Genomic DNA, 14,803 nt, shown 5'->3' with positions numbered 1-14,803 from the left:
CTCCCCACCGCTCATACTCTCTCTCTCTCAAATAAATAAATAAAATCTTTTTAAAAATTACTTAAAAAATTATTGTGATTAGTTCAGAGAGCATATAAGATTCACAGGTATTGTTATAGCGGGTTGGAATGAGGAATTGAGAAACATAATTTGCATGTTCCTCCTCCGAGCCAGCTTTTGAGGCACCCCCGGCCATGGGGAAACAGCTTCAGCAGGGCTTAAATCTTGGAGGCTGTGGGAGTGACCAGAAGTAAATAATAACCTGGATTTGCTGAGTTTCATTGAGTCCGAAGAGAAAAACAAGACCTGAGAAAAAAATGGAGGATTGACCATTATGAGTTGACCATAGAAAAAATATTAATAGCAGACAATTATTTGGGAATTGTTGATTTGGCAAATGGGAGAAGGCAGGAAGAGAAAGGAGTTCTGTGTTGTCCTGTCCACTACCGTTCAGCAGGTTTCCCTAAACCATATTATTACGCACTTTTAGGAACACCCCCGTTGCATTCCTAGTCAGTGGGGACCAGCATTTCAGTCAAGGTGGGAGTGAACCCATCTAGTTCTGACTCTGTCAGCTTCATTTCCTTTATTTTCCAATGTAGGAATTTAAAATTTCGATAGATGAACCTCTCATGGGTCCAATTTTAAGTAATATCTATAGCACATGATTCAGCCCCAAATTTTCATTATATAAAGTTCCTAAATGTACAGACTATCTAAAGGATCATAGCAGTACAATTCTTTGCTTGAAAACGTATGTATTTCCATTAGTAAACACACCTGGTTTTTATTTCCTCCTAGATCTTCTACCTTTTCTCCATGAAAGACTGATTTTCTTTTTCCAGTTATACTTCACAAATAAACAAAGCGAAAGAAGTCCACACTGTTGTAATGCTGTTGTTGGACGTCAAGGACCACACCATTGTGCACTTTGGTGATAAACTGTCAAAAGCTATATTATGTGTACAAACCCTCAGTGTTAACATTCTGAGGAAGAGGCAGCTCTAGGACAGGGTTGGTCCTACCAAGCCTTTAATGAATGGATATTCTCCTAAATTTATACTCTGGCAGATAGGGTGGATAAGAAACTCACTTTTAAAAAAATTTTTTTTTCTATGCACATGATAAACATAAATGTAGCCTTTTATCAGGAACCTGAGTCTGGGGAAGTTATGAATTTATAGAATTAACTAATTTTTATGTTTGTTTTGACCATTTTTTCCAAATTCCTTTTATAAAACTGAGCTAAAGTCACCTTTAGGTTCCCTGAGTTGAGGACATCAGGCTACTCGTTCAGGTACTAGAATGTGAACAATGTTGTAAAAAGATGTAGCTTCTAAGTATAAATGAATTTATCATTTCACCAGAAATGCTTGCAAATACCATCACCAATAGTCAATTCCACAGTCACAAATTGAGTTCTCTATTCCTTTATAAAGGGAATTTGTCTACCTTTGGTGTGTTTAGAAAACATATAAGGGGCTTTTTGTTAAAATAATAGGATAGCTAATAACTGCATCTAATATTTTCAACATACTAAAAAGCCTACAAAACATTTAGAAAATGCTTAGTATTCACAGATGAGCCACCCATCATGTACACAGCAAATGAGAAGAGAGAAAACCTGACTAGGGGTGGAAAAGATGGGTGAGGTTGAGATGAAGGGGAAGAGAGGCTGAAGTCCTATCACACAAGAAAAGCTAGGAAGACAAAAAATGGGGAGAAACAGCTTACACTCACAAAAGCCTTCTTCACATCACTTTTTAGTGCTTTAAAAAAAATAACTGCATATGTATTTTCATTATTTTTCAATCATCAACCATGCTTGCGTAGGGTAAATAGCATAGAATGAGAAGAGTGAGGACCCACCCCCAGAGTGTTTTTTGTAAGTCAGTCTGTCGATGTTTCGACAGTCCTTCCACCAAATTGGACTTAGGGCTACATGGCAGCCTGGGATGTGGACATGCTAAAGTGGGTATGAATAGATTAAGAATAGCAGTTGGGTTAGGCACTGGGGCCCAGGGAAGGTTGAACATCAGCAGGTGTTGGCTATCTGTTGAAATCGTCTTTGGGAAGCATTGCTAAGCATTTTCAATCCTAGAACGTTTGCTTGGAAATGAGTGGGATTAGTGAGCTGCTGGCTGCAGTCCAATTACCAAATAAACCATCATTGATGACAGTTTGGTTTTTCCTGGAAGTAGTTCTTCTGTTTCACTTAACAATTCTGAGAGCACAAGAATGAAATATTCTGAGAGCGGAAGTAGAATGCAGTGACACCTGTATACTCTTTACATCAGGCACTCTGACTCGAGGAGTGAGTAAATCATACAAATAAGGGTTGCGCTTGCGTATTTTCTGGGTGAGGGAAGACAATGCAGTAGAGTCCTCACTCTAACAAATTTAGGACTCTGGCATGGTATAGACAAAGCAGCACTTCACCTCCAGATTCCTCACCCTCAGAGGACCCTCTCCTTTTACTCTTTAAGAACACCTCATTATCTGTCATCTTGGATTCCCTTATGTTTTGGTGGGGAGTGACCCACTGTCTTCCCTGGATCCAGATGAGTCTCACCTAGAGCTGCCCCTTGAACAGTGTGGAGATGAAGGACACTGTTTTCCTACATAATCCAAAATCCATGTATGATTTTGAACTCCCCCAAAACTTAACTACTTGATCAGTAGTCTTATTGATAGCACTGTCAATTAACGTGCATTGTGTATATGTATTACATACTGTCTTCTTATAATAAAGTAGGCTAGAGAAAAGAAAATGTTTTTAAGAAAATCATAAGGAAAGGAAGATAAATTTACACTGCTATACTGTATTTATTTTAAAAATTAACATATGAGTGGATTTGTACAGTTCAAACCCGTTATTCAAGGGTCAACTGTAATTAATTTTCCTACCCTAATCCCCATCCTACTTCAAGGAACTGTTTGAAGAAACAAGTCACAGGGTTTAGTCTTTCCCAAGGACGTCTTACTGAATCTATCTCATGACTACATTTTCTTGTTGCATTCCCAAAGAAGACTTTGTCCCACCAAAGTTTTCTCCAGGCATTGAGTGACTATCTGCTCCTGACATGTCCTTAATTATGGCTTGTATTTCTTCTTGGATTACTTTTTAGGTCACTGTTAAGATGCCTTTGTTTTCATGTGAATCAGCTGTTCTACAGGTGATAATGATTCAAAGGATTATTAACTATTAACTTTAAGAAGTAATACATATTTTAGAATTCTGGGACATTCCGTGTGAGAACTAGAAAAACCTTTCGGAAGTGTGTTGTTGTCATCTTGCCTTTATATTATGTTTCTAGACCAGACCTATTTTTGTCAGTGAACCTGCTCTGTTGAGGAACCAGACTGATTTTGTTAAAAAGATGATTGATTTTGTTTAAAAAAGATGAACAGTTCTTCATATCTCAGCTACCACATATTATAGTTGTCATTGTCGTTCCTGTGCCTCTTCTGGTCTCAAGCCCCTTTATCTCTTATCCGAGTGTAGAAGAGCTTCCTGGAGGGTGATACTCTTTTCTCATTGAGAGAACGAACACCCAAAAAAGATGGCAAGTGGAATGGTAAAGGGCTTTAGTAATTGGGTATGCAGGCTATGCTTGGAAGATGTCACAGATAAAGGAAATTTCCTTATCATGTGTTGTATCATCTTGTCGCTTTGTGTTGACACATACAGATCCGCGCCTTCTGATCAGTGTCCTTGGGACCTCCATCCTCTGTCTCTACCACATCCTGGTGATATGACAGCTTACCTATTACTTAGTGTTACTTGGTTTTCTAATCTGTAAAATACATATCTGATTTGCTGGAATTGCTCTAAATTAACTAATATTTGTGAAAGCACCAGCACAATGTCCAGCCACATTTTTTTTCTTTTTTTCTTTTTTTCTTTTTTTGTATTTCAGAAGTCTTTGGTCACTTATTCATGCCCCTGTAAGAATTTTTTTTTTTCACTTATTCATGCCCCTTCAAGAATATTTTTAAGTGATAGGGGAAAGAAAGTAATATTAAAATTCCAAATAAAATCTAACTGCATTGGCTGGAAAATTATCACAGCATTTTAAAGAAATGTGGTTCTCTCAACTCTCTAGATTTCAAAACCTGGCTTGAGGCATATGACTTAATTGGTAACACAGCATAAAGTAGCCTTTTCTGATCCCCAGAAACACAAGAAATTCAGTTCCTATCTAGTCTTTAGTAATAAAACTATGGGCATTTTAAATTGATGTTTGTAGGGCATACATGAGAAGAAACACATGCAGAATTAAATACGCAGTAAAAAAGAATAGAGTTTGGCCAAATGGGTCTTTTATGGATTTCACAATATATTTTGCCTTGAGTTTACTTTTAACTTAGTACTCAACTAAACTGGAAGATTTTTTTTTTTCATCCAAAGCCATATTTAAATAACCAGTTGCAATCACAATACTTGAAAATTTCATTTCCTACACTTCAGGAAAATATGTGTCTTAAGACTCTTTACTCTTTATTCTACTCTGCCCACCTTCCTTTCTCCCTACGTCCCACATTAGGATTTAATTCTTCAATTACTCTGAATTTTGGAGAAATGTCTAGATTCTCTTTTGCCACATATGTTTTGATTTTCTGAATATTGCACTCTAATGGGAATCTGCTGTGCATCTGTAGTAAATAAATCTTTGAATTGCTAATTGTTTCAGATTAACCCCATAGATCTTTAGCACAGATCTTTATGGCATTTTCAGCCCACAAATTAGCCTGTTTATTTCTGGGACTTTAATCAGAAACCCTACACACATGCACAAGGGTCAGAATGCCCGGTGGATAGTGTAGCAGCGGTGTCTATATATTCTGTTGCCTCCTTGGGGGGCAGGCCACCCTCTATCTCCCCCTCCCCTCTTGTGTGAGTCAGCTTGCACTGCCATAACAGAATACTGCAGACTGGGTTGCTTAACAACAGAAATGTATTTTCTGGAAGTCTGGAGGCTAGAAGTCTGGAAGTCCATGATTTCAGGGTGCCAGCAGAGTTGGGTTCTGGTGATAACCTCTCTCCTCAGCTTAAGAGACAGCCACCTTCTTGCTTGTCTCCACTGTATTTAATATAGTCACACTGGGGCTTATAGTGTCACCAAATGAATTTGAAGGGGAGGGGACGCAACTCACTTCATAACATACCTTAAGGACAATGCCAGTTGTCTCCCATGGGATTTTCCAGATGCTCTCTCCCCATCTCTCCACAAACTCTGTGCTCAGGGAAAATGATCCATATGACTTCCCCGGTCCTCTGGTTTCTGGGAGAAAGATGGGAGAGAAGAAAGAGATAAGGGTCTCAGTACATATTCCCCTGGTCCCCTCCCAGCAGGGCCAGCAGGGGTTGGTATGTCCCCTAGTCATATCTCAACCCCTGTTAGCCCTTCTGTTTCCAGTTCCTGTGACAACCCCTCCCCACCACTCCTATGGGGGGTTGGGATAGTTATTGATCTCATACTGTCCTTTGATGTTTCCCTTCACCATACCCAGTTATAAAGTAATTCCCTCAAATTATCTTTGATAGAGGGATATCACTTCTTATCTGTAAAGGGCATTTTCAGGGCAGTGGCAACCCACTGTTCTTTCGGCCATTCATTCTGTCAACCCAGCCAATCTCCAGAGGACTCCATAATAAGTCCTGTTTCCTTTACAGTGGTGTCCTCTCTGAATGCCACCATGATGGAATAACTTGTGGTCCTACTTCTGAGGGAGCTCCGATCAGGTTGGGATTTCTAGGCAGAATTTTGCAGCTGAAACTATGTCCTTTTCCTTAGAATGCTCAGGACCATACATGCCTCCTTTCTTATCATTTTAATTCTGCAACCAATCCGGAAAGAGCTTAGAGGGCTGGTCTGCTCTTAGATTTGAAAGCCGGACTTCAATGAAGAGATTGGAGCTTTGGCTAAAAATAATACAGCAACCACCAACCAGCCTTCTTTTTGCCCAAAAGAAGACTATTGTTGAGGGTGAAGAGCGCAGGCTTTAGCTCTAGTTGGATTTCAAGGTCTGGCCCTAGCATTCATGAGCATTTCTGAGCCCCAGTTTACCCATCTGTGAAATGATATAGACTTAAATCGTGCAGAATAATGTTTGTATAGTGCTTGGTGCATAATAAATGTCTATAAATGTTAGTCTCTTTAGTGCACAATGAACCTTCTGTGTGTAAAACCTCTTGTGATCATAAAGTAAAAATTATCTTTTAAGAATTGGCCCTGTGTTTCCCCTCGTAAGAGGGGAATAAATGCATTTGTTTCTGTTTATAAAAATTGCATGTGGTCATGGAAGGATGGTATGAAGAAGAAAGAAAAAAAAAAATGCTTCCTAATCTTACCAAACAGAATTAAGTTCTGTTATATTGTCACTTTATGGTAACTTTATGCATTTAACTTTATACACATTAACTTTTTAAACGCACCACACACACACACACACACATAGAGGCACACATACATTCTTTTTCTAAACTGAGACCATATTACATCATTTTGTATCCTCCATTTGTAATTACATTGTCAAAACTACCTTCTAAATATTTTCTTACTAAATATTCTTTTAAAACTGAGTACGTTTTTAAAGATCTTTTTAGTGAATTTTACGCAAAGGCACCCAGTCATAATTTTGAATGGGTATGTGTGTGTGTGTGTGTGTGCGCGCCAGATGTGCTTTTTTGTGGTTTTGTGGTTCTTAATCTATTATCTGTCCCAGTGCTGTTTAAACCAGGAGTGGTTTTTGCTTATGTCTTACATTCTGTGGACCTGTCAGATAAAGCTACAGTGTGACCACGTCTTTACCAGCAACACAGGCCCTCAGTCTGTGATAGAGAGGGTATATATTGATGATGAATTGGACCCTTCCTTCTCTGGCTATGATGTTCTCTCTCTGAGGTGAGGGTATGAGTCAGTCACTAGAGTTTCTCAGTCTGGTTGTCCACACCATAGTGAGCGGTAATTCCTTCTAGAGATTTACAAAGCATTGAACAAAATCCCTCATTTATGATGGCTGAGTGAATTTTGCATCCTTCTGTACATTTCCTGAATAGTCTGATGACAACCTGAAGGATGGTAAACCAGACCCAGCTGTCAAGTGGCAGTAGTATCCAGAACTTTCTCTCCCTCTCTCTTCACAAATTTTTCCCATTCCTGTGCGATCATATTGCATTTTTCCACATTGAAAGACGAAAAGAAATCCACGTTTAGGTCAAATCATGTCATAAATATTCTGTTTCTTGAGGTTTTGAGGTCAGACACAGTTTATCAAGGATATTTCAAATTCTTTCTCGTCTCTCTTTCTTTGGCTCTTTTACCAAAAATTCCAATACCACATCCCAAACTACTTTCCTTCTACCTGAAACCATAAAAGCCAGGGCCTGGAAGCAAAAAAGAGTGTCTGCCATCACCAGCTAGTGATTTCGGTTCCACTCCCTAATTACCAAATGATAGATTTGGCCTGTGTGTCCTTCAGGGTGACTTCCAGTTTTAAAAAGGTAAAATTTCTGAGGGATTCCGTTCTACCTATTCAGAAAGATACACATCACTTTGGCCAACTTCTCTCTTTTCTTCTGAAGATCTTATCTTACGGAACTAACTAGGCCTTATGCTTCGGTACATCTGTGTTCTACTTTGCTTCTTCTCCTTAATTATTTTATAACCTCAGGAAACACCGTGGATGGATGCCACATTTTGACATGAAGACTGTAACCCCATCTCCTAGCTTTGTAAGAAAAATTTCACGGATTGGGTGGAAGAAAGTATCCCACCATCAAATATGTTTGGAAAAAAAGCATCGGATAATATCTCCCACAGAGTTTTGCAAAGAACAATCACTGAGTTCTACAGTAGGGGAATCTGTTTCATTTTGCTTAACTTAGAATTTCCCAAACATACTTAATCTTGAAATTTTTTTTTTCATCTCGGGAAGCATCCATTAACATCCTTCCTAATTAGTGTCCATTGCATACATAGGGGAGGCACAGCTCTGGAAGGCTCATTGTCCCTAGTTCTGCTCCTCACCAGCAGTGTGACCTAAGGATAGATCGCACAACCTCTCCACTCCTCATGTTGCTCATATGTTGACTGAGGGAGCAAAAGAGCACCATTTCATGTGGAAGGAGACTCATAGCCCTAGTATAGGTCTGTAGTAATCACAGCTAATGACATGCCCACTCTGCGGTCTGGCTGGGGGGCTCAGATTTTGTCTTTCCACTTTCTAGCTATATGACCTTGGGAACATTTCTTAATTTCTGTAGCTCAAGTCTTCATCTGTGTAATAAGGACAAAATCATACCATTCCCACAGGGTTATTGGAAGAGTTGAGTCTGATTCATGTAAAACAATTACAATTGTGCCTGGTCCGTGGTGGGACCTCTTATTGTTGTCATTGGTACTTTTGTGACCTCTCTGACTGTGGCGTGTGAAAAGGATTATTTTAGGGTTTTTTATTGGGATGTAATTGACATGTAACATTATATTCAAGCATACAAAATGCTGCTTTGGTATTTGTATATATTGGGAAATGAATACCACAGTGAGTCTAGTACCATAGTCTTTCACGATGCCGAGTTATATTTTTTTTTCTAGTGTTGAGAATTTTTAAGATCTACTCTCTTAGCGACTTAGTGTATAAACAATACAGGATTATTAACTGGAGTCACTGGGCTATACATTACATACAGATTTTAGTTTCTGAAAGCAACTCCTCTTGGGTCACCTGGGTGGGTGAGTAGTTAAGTGTCTAGCTCTTAATTTCAGCTCAGGTTGTGATCTCAGAGTCATGAGATCGAGCCCTGGGTCAGGCTCCACGCTCATCACAGGGTCTACTTAAGATTCTCCCCATCTGCCTCTCCCCACCACCCCTGCCACAGGCTCATGCTCTCTTTCTCTCTTTAAAAATATATATATATATATATGATAAAAAGCAATTCTTGTGACCTCAAAAAACAGCCTACATCCAGTGCATTACTAAAATAGCATCACACCCCTCCTACAGCTATTTGATGTGCCCTGTTGCTATTGCTCTCTGCACTTAGAGTCTGTGATCTGTGTCTTCTGTCATTTAACTTTTTCTGTTTGTGAACAGGGGCGAAGAGGCCTCGGCTCTGTTTTTGTCTGGGCTTCAGGAAACGGTGGAAGGAGCAAAGACCACTGTTCCTGTGACGGCTACACCAACAGCATCTACACCATCTCCATCAGCAGCACGGCCGAGAGTGGGAAGAAGCCTTGGTACCTGGAAGAGTGTTCGTCCACACTGGCCACCACATACAGCAGCGGAGAGTCGTACGACAAGAAAATAGTACGTAACATTTGAGTGTCCGTCACGACTTATTCATTTATCTTTCCCGGTGAAAAGGAAGAACCATAAACTCATACGCACAAGCAGTCTACAGAAATAGACAAGTAATATGTGGGAGTCAGCTGCTGGCTCAACCCAAGTATCAAGTGTCCTTGTTCTATCACCCGTTCATTGGTAACTCGCTCAAGGAAGGTTCTGGCTTTTCGGGTGCGTCTGATGGAAAATTTCAAACACCTTTGCTCTTGATCACAGTTTTATAAACTGTCTCAGGGTTTGTCTTTCTAAAGTGGAGCTAGGCTGCTTCCCTTGATACTTTTCAGCCGTGACTGAGACCCTGCTCTCAAATCTTAGAGATTCACGCAAATCTGGGTCACCTCTGACTTTCACACAGCGGTGGAGAGACAGGTGATATGATACAACTTGCTTTATGTCGTGCTTCCTTCACATCCTTTTAGTTCTTCTTGATTCCTGGTTCTATGTAATTGTCATGTGTGACTTCTTAGCTATCTTTTACTAACTTCTTTAGTTGCATTTTTTTTGATTGATTGAAATAGAAAGTGCCTACCTATATGCATATCCCATTACCCCATCTTTCCCTAATTCCTCCACAATAACTGGATTAAAAAACATGCATTGGGAATGCCTGGGTGGCTCAGTCGTTCAAGCATCTGCCTTTAGCTCAGATCATGATCCCAGAGTCCTGGGATTGAGTCCTGCCTCGGGGCGGGGGGGTCCTTTCTCAATGGGGAGCCTCCTCCTCCCTCTGCTTGTACTCTCTCTCTCTCAAATAAATAAATACAGTCTTAAGAAAAAAAAAAAAAACCCACATGCATGAGTCCACCTTTAAGTACCTCCATCATTCATTAGTGAACATGACCCTGCAGTACAAAGTTAAATGTAAAAGGAGAAGATATGGAGGTGACAAGTTTCACAGTGTCCTGGCTTTTGTAATGAAAAGTGACATTCCATGTTTTACCTTCATTAGGAAAATGTTATAATCCAGGAGTACCCCTTATGCTCTCAGATATGCTTGTCTCTCAGTACTTAGGGCCACGGTCCTCTAAATCTGAGTGGCATCCGTCAGTTCTGCATCATAAAAATCCTGATGGAACTCTCTGGAGTAAGGGTTCTCTTCCAGTACCTCTCAGGTCTGAAGGCAAACTTGCCATTGCTTCGAAGCAAATATGCCCATTGACTCCTGTTTTTGCTTGTGGGCTGGTTGCTATGGAGGGGGAATTGTGAAGTTCATAAAGGCCTTTCTTAAGAGAAATATACAATCCAGTGGGCAAAATCTCCAAGGAGAAGGAAGGGTTTTCTGGGTCCTGGATGGGAGAACGCAGTAGGGACAGAGAGACCTCAAAATCGTTATGTGAGATTTGCTCCCCAGCCCTGACCTTCCTGGGCCCCCATCGTGCTATGATGCTGTGCTCGCTGCTATGACTGCCCCTGCCTCGGCGACGACAGATGGTCATTTAGGATTTTCCTGAGAAAGGACAGAGTGATCCAGTCACTGGGTGAATCCAGTCCGTCATAATAGACTTCACTTTCTTTTTTTTTTTTAAAGATTTTATTTATTTATTTGACAGAGAGATCACAAGTAGGCAGAGAGGCAGGCAGAGAGAGCGGGGGAAGCAGGCTCCCTGCTGAGCAGAGAGCCCAATGCGGGGCTTGATCCTAGGACCTGGGAACATGACCTGAGCCACCCAGGCGCCCCAGACTTCACTTTCTCCGGACTTGCTACTTCTGATACCGAAACCTTTATGGACTCACTCTGTATATTTAACTTAAACCTGTTTCTACCTTCTGTTCGGTCTCTTTCTCCCATGTTCATCACAGCAGTCTGTTAGTAATTTTTCTCCATCCGGTTCTTAGAGTCTCTTTATTTTGTGAGACTCCCCAGATCACCATAAATTGGAGAGGAAGTTTGATAGTTCTTCCAAGCTAGAGTCTCTGGCTTCAGACACGTCTCAGTGGCTCAGTGAACCTCACTGAGTCTTGGTTATGCCGTCTGTAAAATGCAGGCAAAACCCTTGCCAGCCTCCTTGATTATGGGGGAATATGAGGTGCTGGACATAAGGGACTCACGCCGCACCGGCGCAATGAGCCACTCAGGAGTGGCCAGTGCCACTGTTCCCTAGGACAGTGTCTCATTCTGAATCCTGGGAGGCGAAGCTGGCCGTTTCCCCAACTGTTGTTAATCAGGGCTCTCGTGGCACCTCTGTTTTTCCAATCTACAAAATACTGCGATCTGCACCACCTACCCCATAAAGAAAGGCACTTTGAACATGAACATGTTAACGGTTTGAACATGAGTAGAGTTGGCAACGATGTCAGCCTTTTCGGGTCCAGCTGACCCCTTTTCCTCCTAGATGTCAGAATGACAAATAATCCTGCATTGTGCCTGGGACCTTTTCTCCAGCAGGCTTTGAACCAGATGCCCTGGGTCCCTCGGAGATGCCCGCTTCCTGGCCACGGCATTGTGATTGAGTGTTGCAGAAATGGCGGCGTCTGTCTCCCTTTGTTCTGGGGCTCTCCTCCCCCCGCTATCCATTTCCTCGTGCCATTGGCAGCCTCTTCGGGAGAGCACGCTTGTCATGTCTTATTTGTAGAGCACCTTTGTGATTTGACCCAGGCAAATGCCAAGGATTCAGAAGAGAGGAAAGATCTCTCTGCTTCTGGAAAAGCACTTTGAATAAATTTCACTTGCCTTCAACAGAATGTCTTGTCATGGTATGTAAGCAGGAAAACCTTGCCCTGGGTTTCCAAACAGCCAGATCTCTGTCTCTTAGTGTCCTGCCCCTGTTATTTGTACAGTCGTGGACCTTGGTATTTCATTCATGCTTTAACAGATTCACATCAGTCATGGCCTTATGTCTCTTTACAGCAAGGGAAGCATCCAAAATTCCAAGACAACTACAACAAGAAACTCCCCGTAAGCTAAACAGAAATCAGTTGAAATGCCCGGCTATTCGAAAGCCATGTGATCAAATCAGTATGGTTTTATTAATAATAATGCATACATCTTATTCCATGTTGAATACATCATACATTCACCGTGATATTAACATGCTATAAATATGGAATTTTTGTTATTCCTCCAATTCGTAGCAGGTACGGCACTGTGCATATTAAATGGACCATGTCCTAGTATCCTCAGAACTCCGCCCAGGATGACCAGGTGCCGTCCTGCCTTTAAAGATGAAAAAACTAGTGCTAGAAAGGGTGAAAGAAAGCCAGGCAGGAAGTGGTAGAGCCTGGATTTCTAGCAAAGTCAGGATGGACACCCACGCCCGTCTTGTCGCCGGTACACGGTCGTGCTCTGGGTTCTTTCAAAGGACGCCTGCTCTGGTGGCGTCCACAAGCGATGGTGCTGCTTTGGCCCATGTGGGGCTCTTTTCACAGTGATAAAATACACACACACGCATGTGTGTGTGTATGTATATGTGTGTGTATATCCAGAGAGAATATGTAGTTATCTATTATTTTTCACTACTTGGAGGATTTATTTTAATTCTCATGTTGTAAGACCCTCCACAATCCCCTCAGACCATCCGTCCTCTTGCAAAAACCTGCAGCTCTTCGCCGGTCTGGATTGCTGGGTCCTGGGGTAGGATATCAGCACTGAACTCCTCCAGGTTATGCCTTTTGTGTGACCTCCAAGCCAGGGCTCTCTGTCTTGCGGCGAGCGTCATCTGTTCAGGCACCGTTCCCCCCAGATAGCCCTTAATTTATGCCTCTTCTAGAGCATCAGCTCAAGGAGGATTTTCTTTCCCACCTCCCTTAAAATCAGGGCACTCCTATCCCCCACTCTTTTTATCTGTTCGATTTTCTTCCTCGTGTCCTTGGAATGATTTAGGACGTTGCACGTTTTCGTGCTGTCTGTTTTGGAAAAACAGATTGGAAACTGTTTGTGAAACACTAGATTGGAAACTACGTGAGGTTGAAGACTTTGCCGTGTTCCTTCCCAGAGCCTGAGCTGAGTAAATATTGGTGCATAAATCACCATCAGACACTGGGAAGGATGGGACCTTCCCGAGTTGTTTGTATAGCTACAGGAAGACAGGAAGGTGTTCTGTTTCTTTAAGAGAAACTCCTTCTTCTGGTCGGTTGGTGAAAAGCAAACAGTATTTGACGGTAAAATATTTGGCATAGGAAATGGCCCACAGGACTCTTGCTACGTGATAAAGCTGTACCTACAACCTTTGTTCGAGTCAAAGGGCATCAAAGGTCTGGTCTGTCACCCTTCACTGTGTCCTGAAATCTCTCCCCGGTTCTGTTTGGGGAATAAAGCTTCCCTCTCTCCCCAGCCCCTCCTGTCATGAAATGATCCCTTTCTTCGGGACTCGTTCAACCTTTGCCCTTTTTCCTCTAGTAATTTGTCTTAGGGCTTGGCATGTGGCAGGGATCGGGTTCCTCCTGGGAGGGGTCTTGTGAGCCAAGGGTTGAGAAGACAGGCTGCGCTCAGCCCTCTCCTGACGTCATGTTATTTTTTGTGTTCAAAACAAACTTGCCGCCTGGAGTATCTCAGGCTTGGACTGAGCGACCAACTCCATGTGGAGGAATTCTCTTATTGCTCTCAGGGTTCCTAAGCAGCTACGCATTTTCTTTTTTTGCAGAAACCTCTCGCTCCCCACGCCCGCCCTCCCCCGCCACCCCAGTCGTTATTCCGCGACAGCTACCGTTCGCGCTGGGGTTGATTTCTATCATCTCTCTGCTTCTTCTTTCGATCTGAGAAATGTTATTATTTTTCAAGCAGAAGACGAGCAAACCCAGATATCTGTAGTGCGTTTGGAAAGTTGGACACATCATCATCTCTAGCGAATGTTGAAAAGAAGAAAGGACAGGGGCACCTGGGTGGCTCAGTTGGTTAAGCCGCTGCCTTTGGCTCAGATCGTGATCCCAGGGTCCTGGGTTTGAGCCCCACATCAGGCTCTCTGCTCAGTGGAGAGTCGACTTCCTTCTTTCCCTCTCCTCCCCACTCTCCTGCTCATGCTTGCTTTCTCTCATTTAGTTTCTCTCTCAAATAAATAAAATCTTTAAAAAATTTTTTTAAAATAGGAAAGGACAGTTTGTTCCTCAAAAGTTCTAATTTCCACTGTGGCCCGAAGGAGAGCGTCGATGCCCACTTGCTGATGGGAACTGGATCTCAAGGCCAGTTCCACTGCCATGGCCGCTGGTGGTCTGGCGCGGCCATCTTGGCTTTCACGGACGGCTACCCCCTGTGATTCAACCTTTCCTTTTGGGGCCATGTCAGGATTTTATCCTCTCCCACTTACCCATCTCTTTAGTAGCTACGCCTCCTTGGGCAAGTTGTTCCCTCTGAGCCTCCCACTTCCTGAGTTAATAGTGTACCTAGTGTGCAGAGGTCCTGTGGCTTTAAATGTAGTTTTATGCACACACATGCGTGTGCACACATGTAAACACCTGTTGTGTGTCATCCCCCTTATTGCAAGTGGTGACGGTTTTCTAAGCCATCCAGCATGAGGTAGCA

The 14,803-nt window shown here is 42.2% G+C and overlaps 1 protein-coding gene across 3 annotated transcripts in view; it reads left to right on the top strand.

Annotated features, from left to right (window-relative positions):
* Positions 1-14,803, top strand: part of PCSK5 (proprotein convertase subtilisin/kexin type 5) — a 449,406-nt gene that overhangs the window by 179,420 nt on the left and 255,183 nt on the right. For all 3 annotated transcript variants that reach the window (XM_032308751.1, XM_032308750.1, XM_032308749.1), the window contains exon 8: positions 9,100-9,312. In XM_032308751.1, coding sequence (XP_032164642.1) covers positions 9,100-9,312 — 213 coding nt within the window. The remainder of the gene's footprint in view (positions 1-9,099; positions 9,313-14,803) is intronic.

The sequence above is a fragment of the Mustela erminea genome, chromosome 12, assembly GCF_009829155.1.
Source record: "Mustela erminea isolate mMusErm1 chromosome 12, mMusErm1.Pri, whole genome shotgun sequence".
In the NCBI taxonomy this organism is placed as follows: domain Eukaryota; kingdom Metazoa; phylum Chordata; class Mammalia; order Carnivora; family Mustelidae; genus Mustela; species Mustela erminea.
Note: the sequence above shows the minus strand (reverse complement) of the source record. Positions and strands in the feature narration are given on the sequence as shown.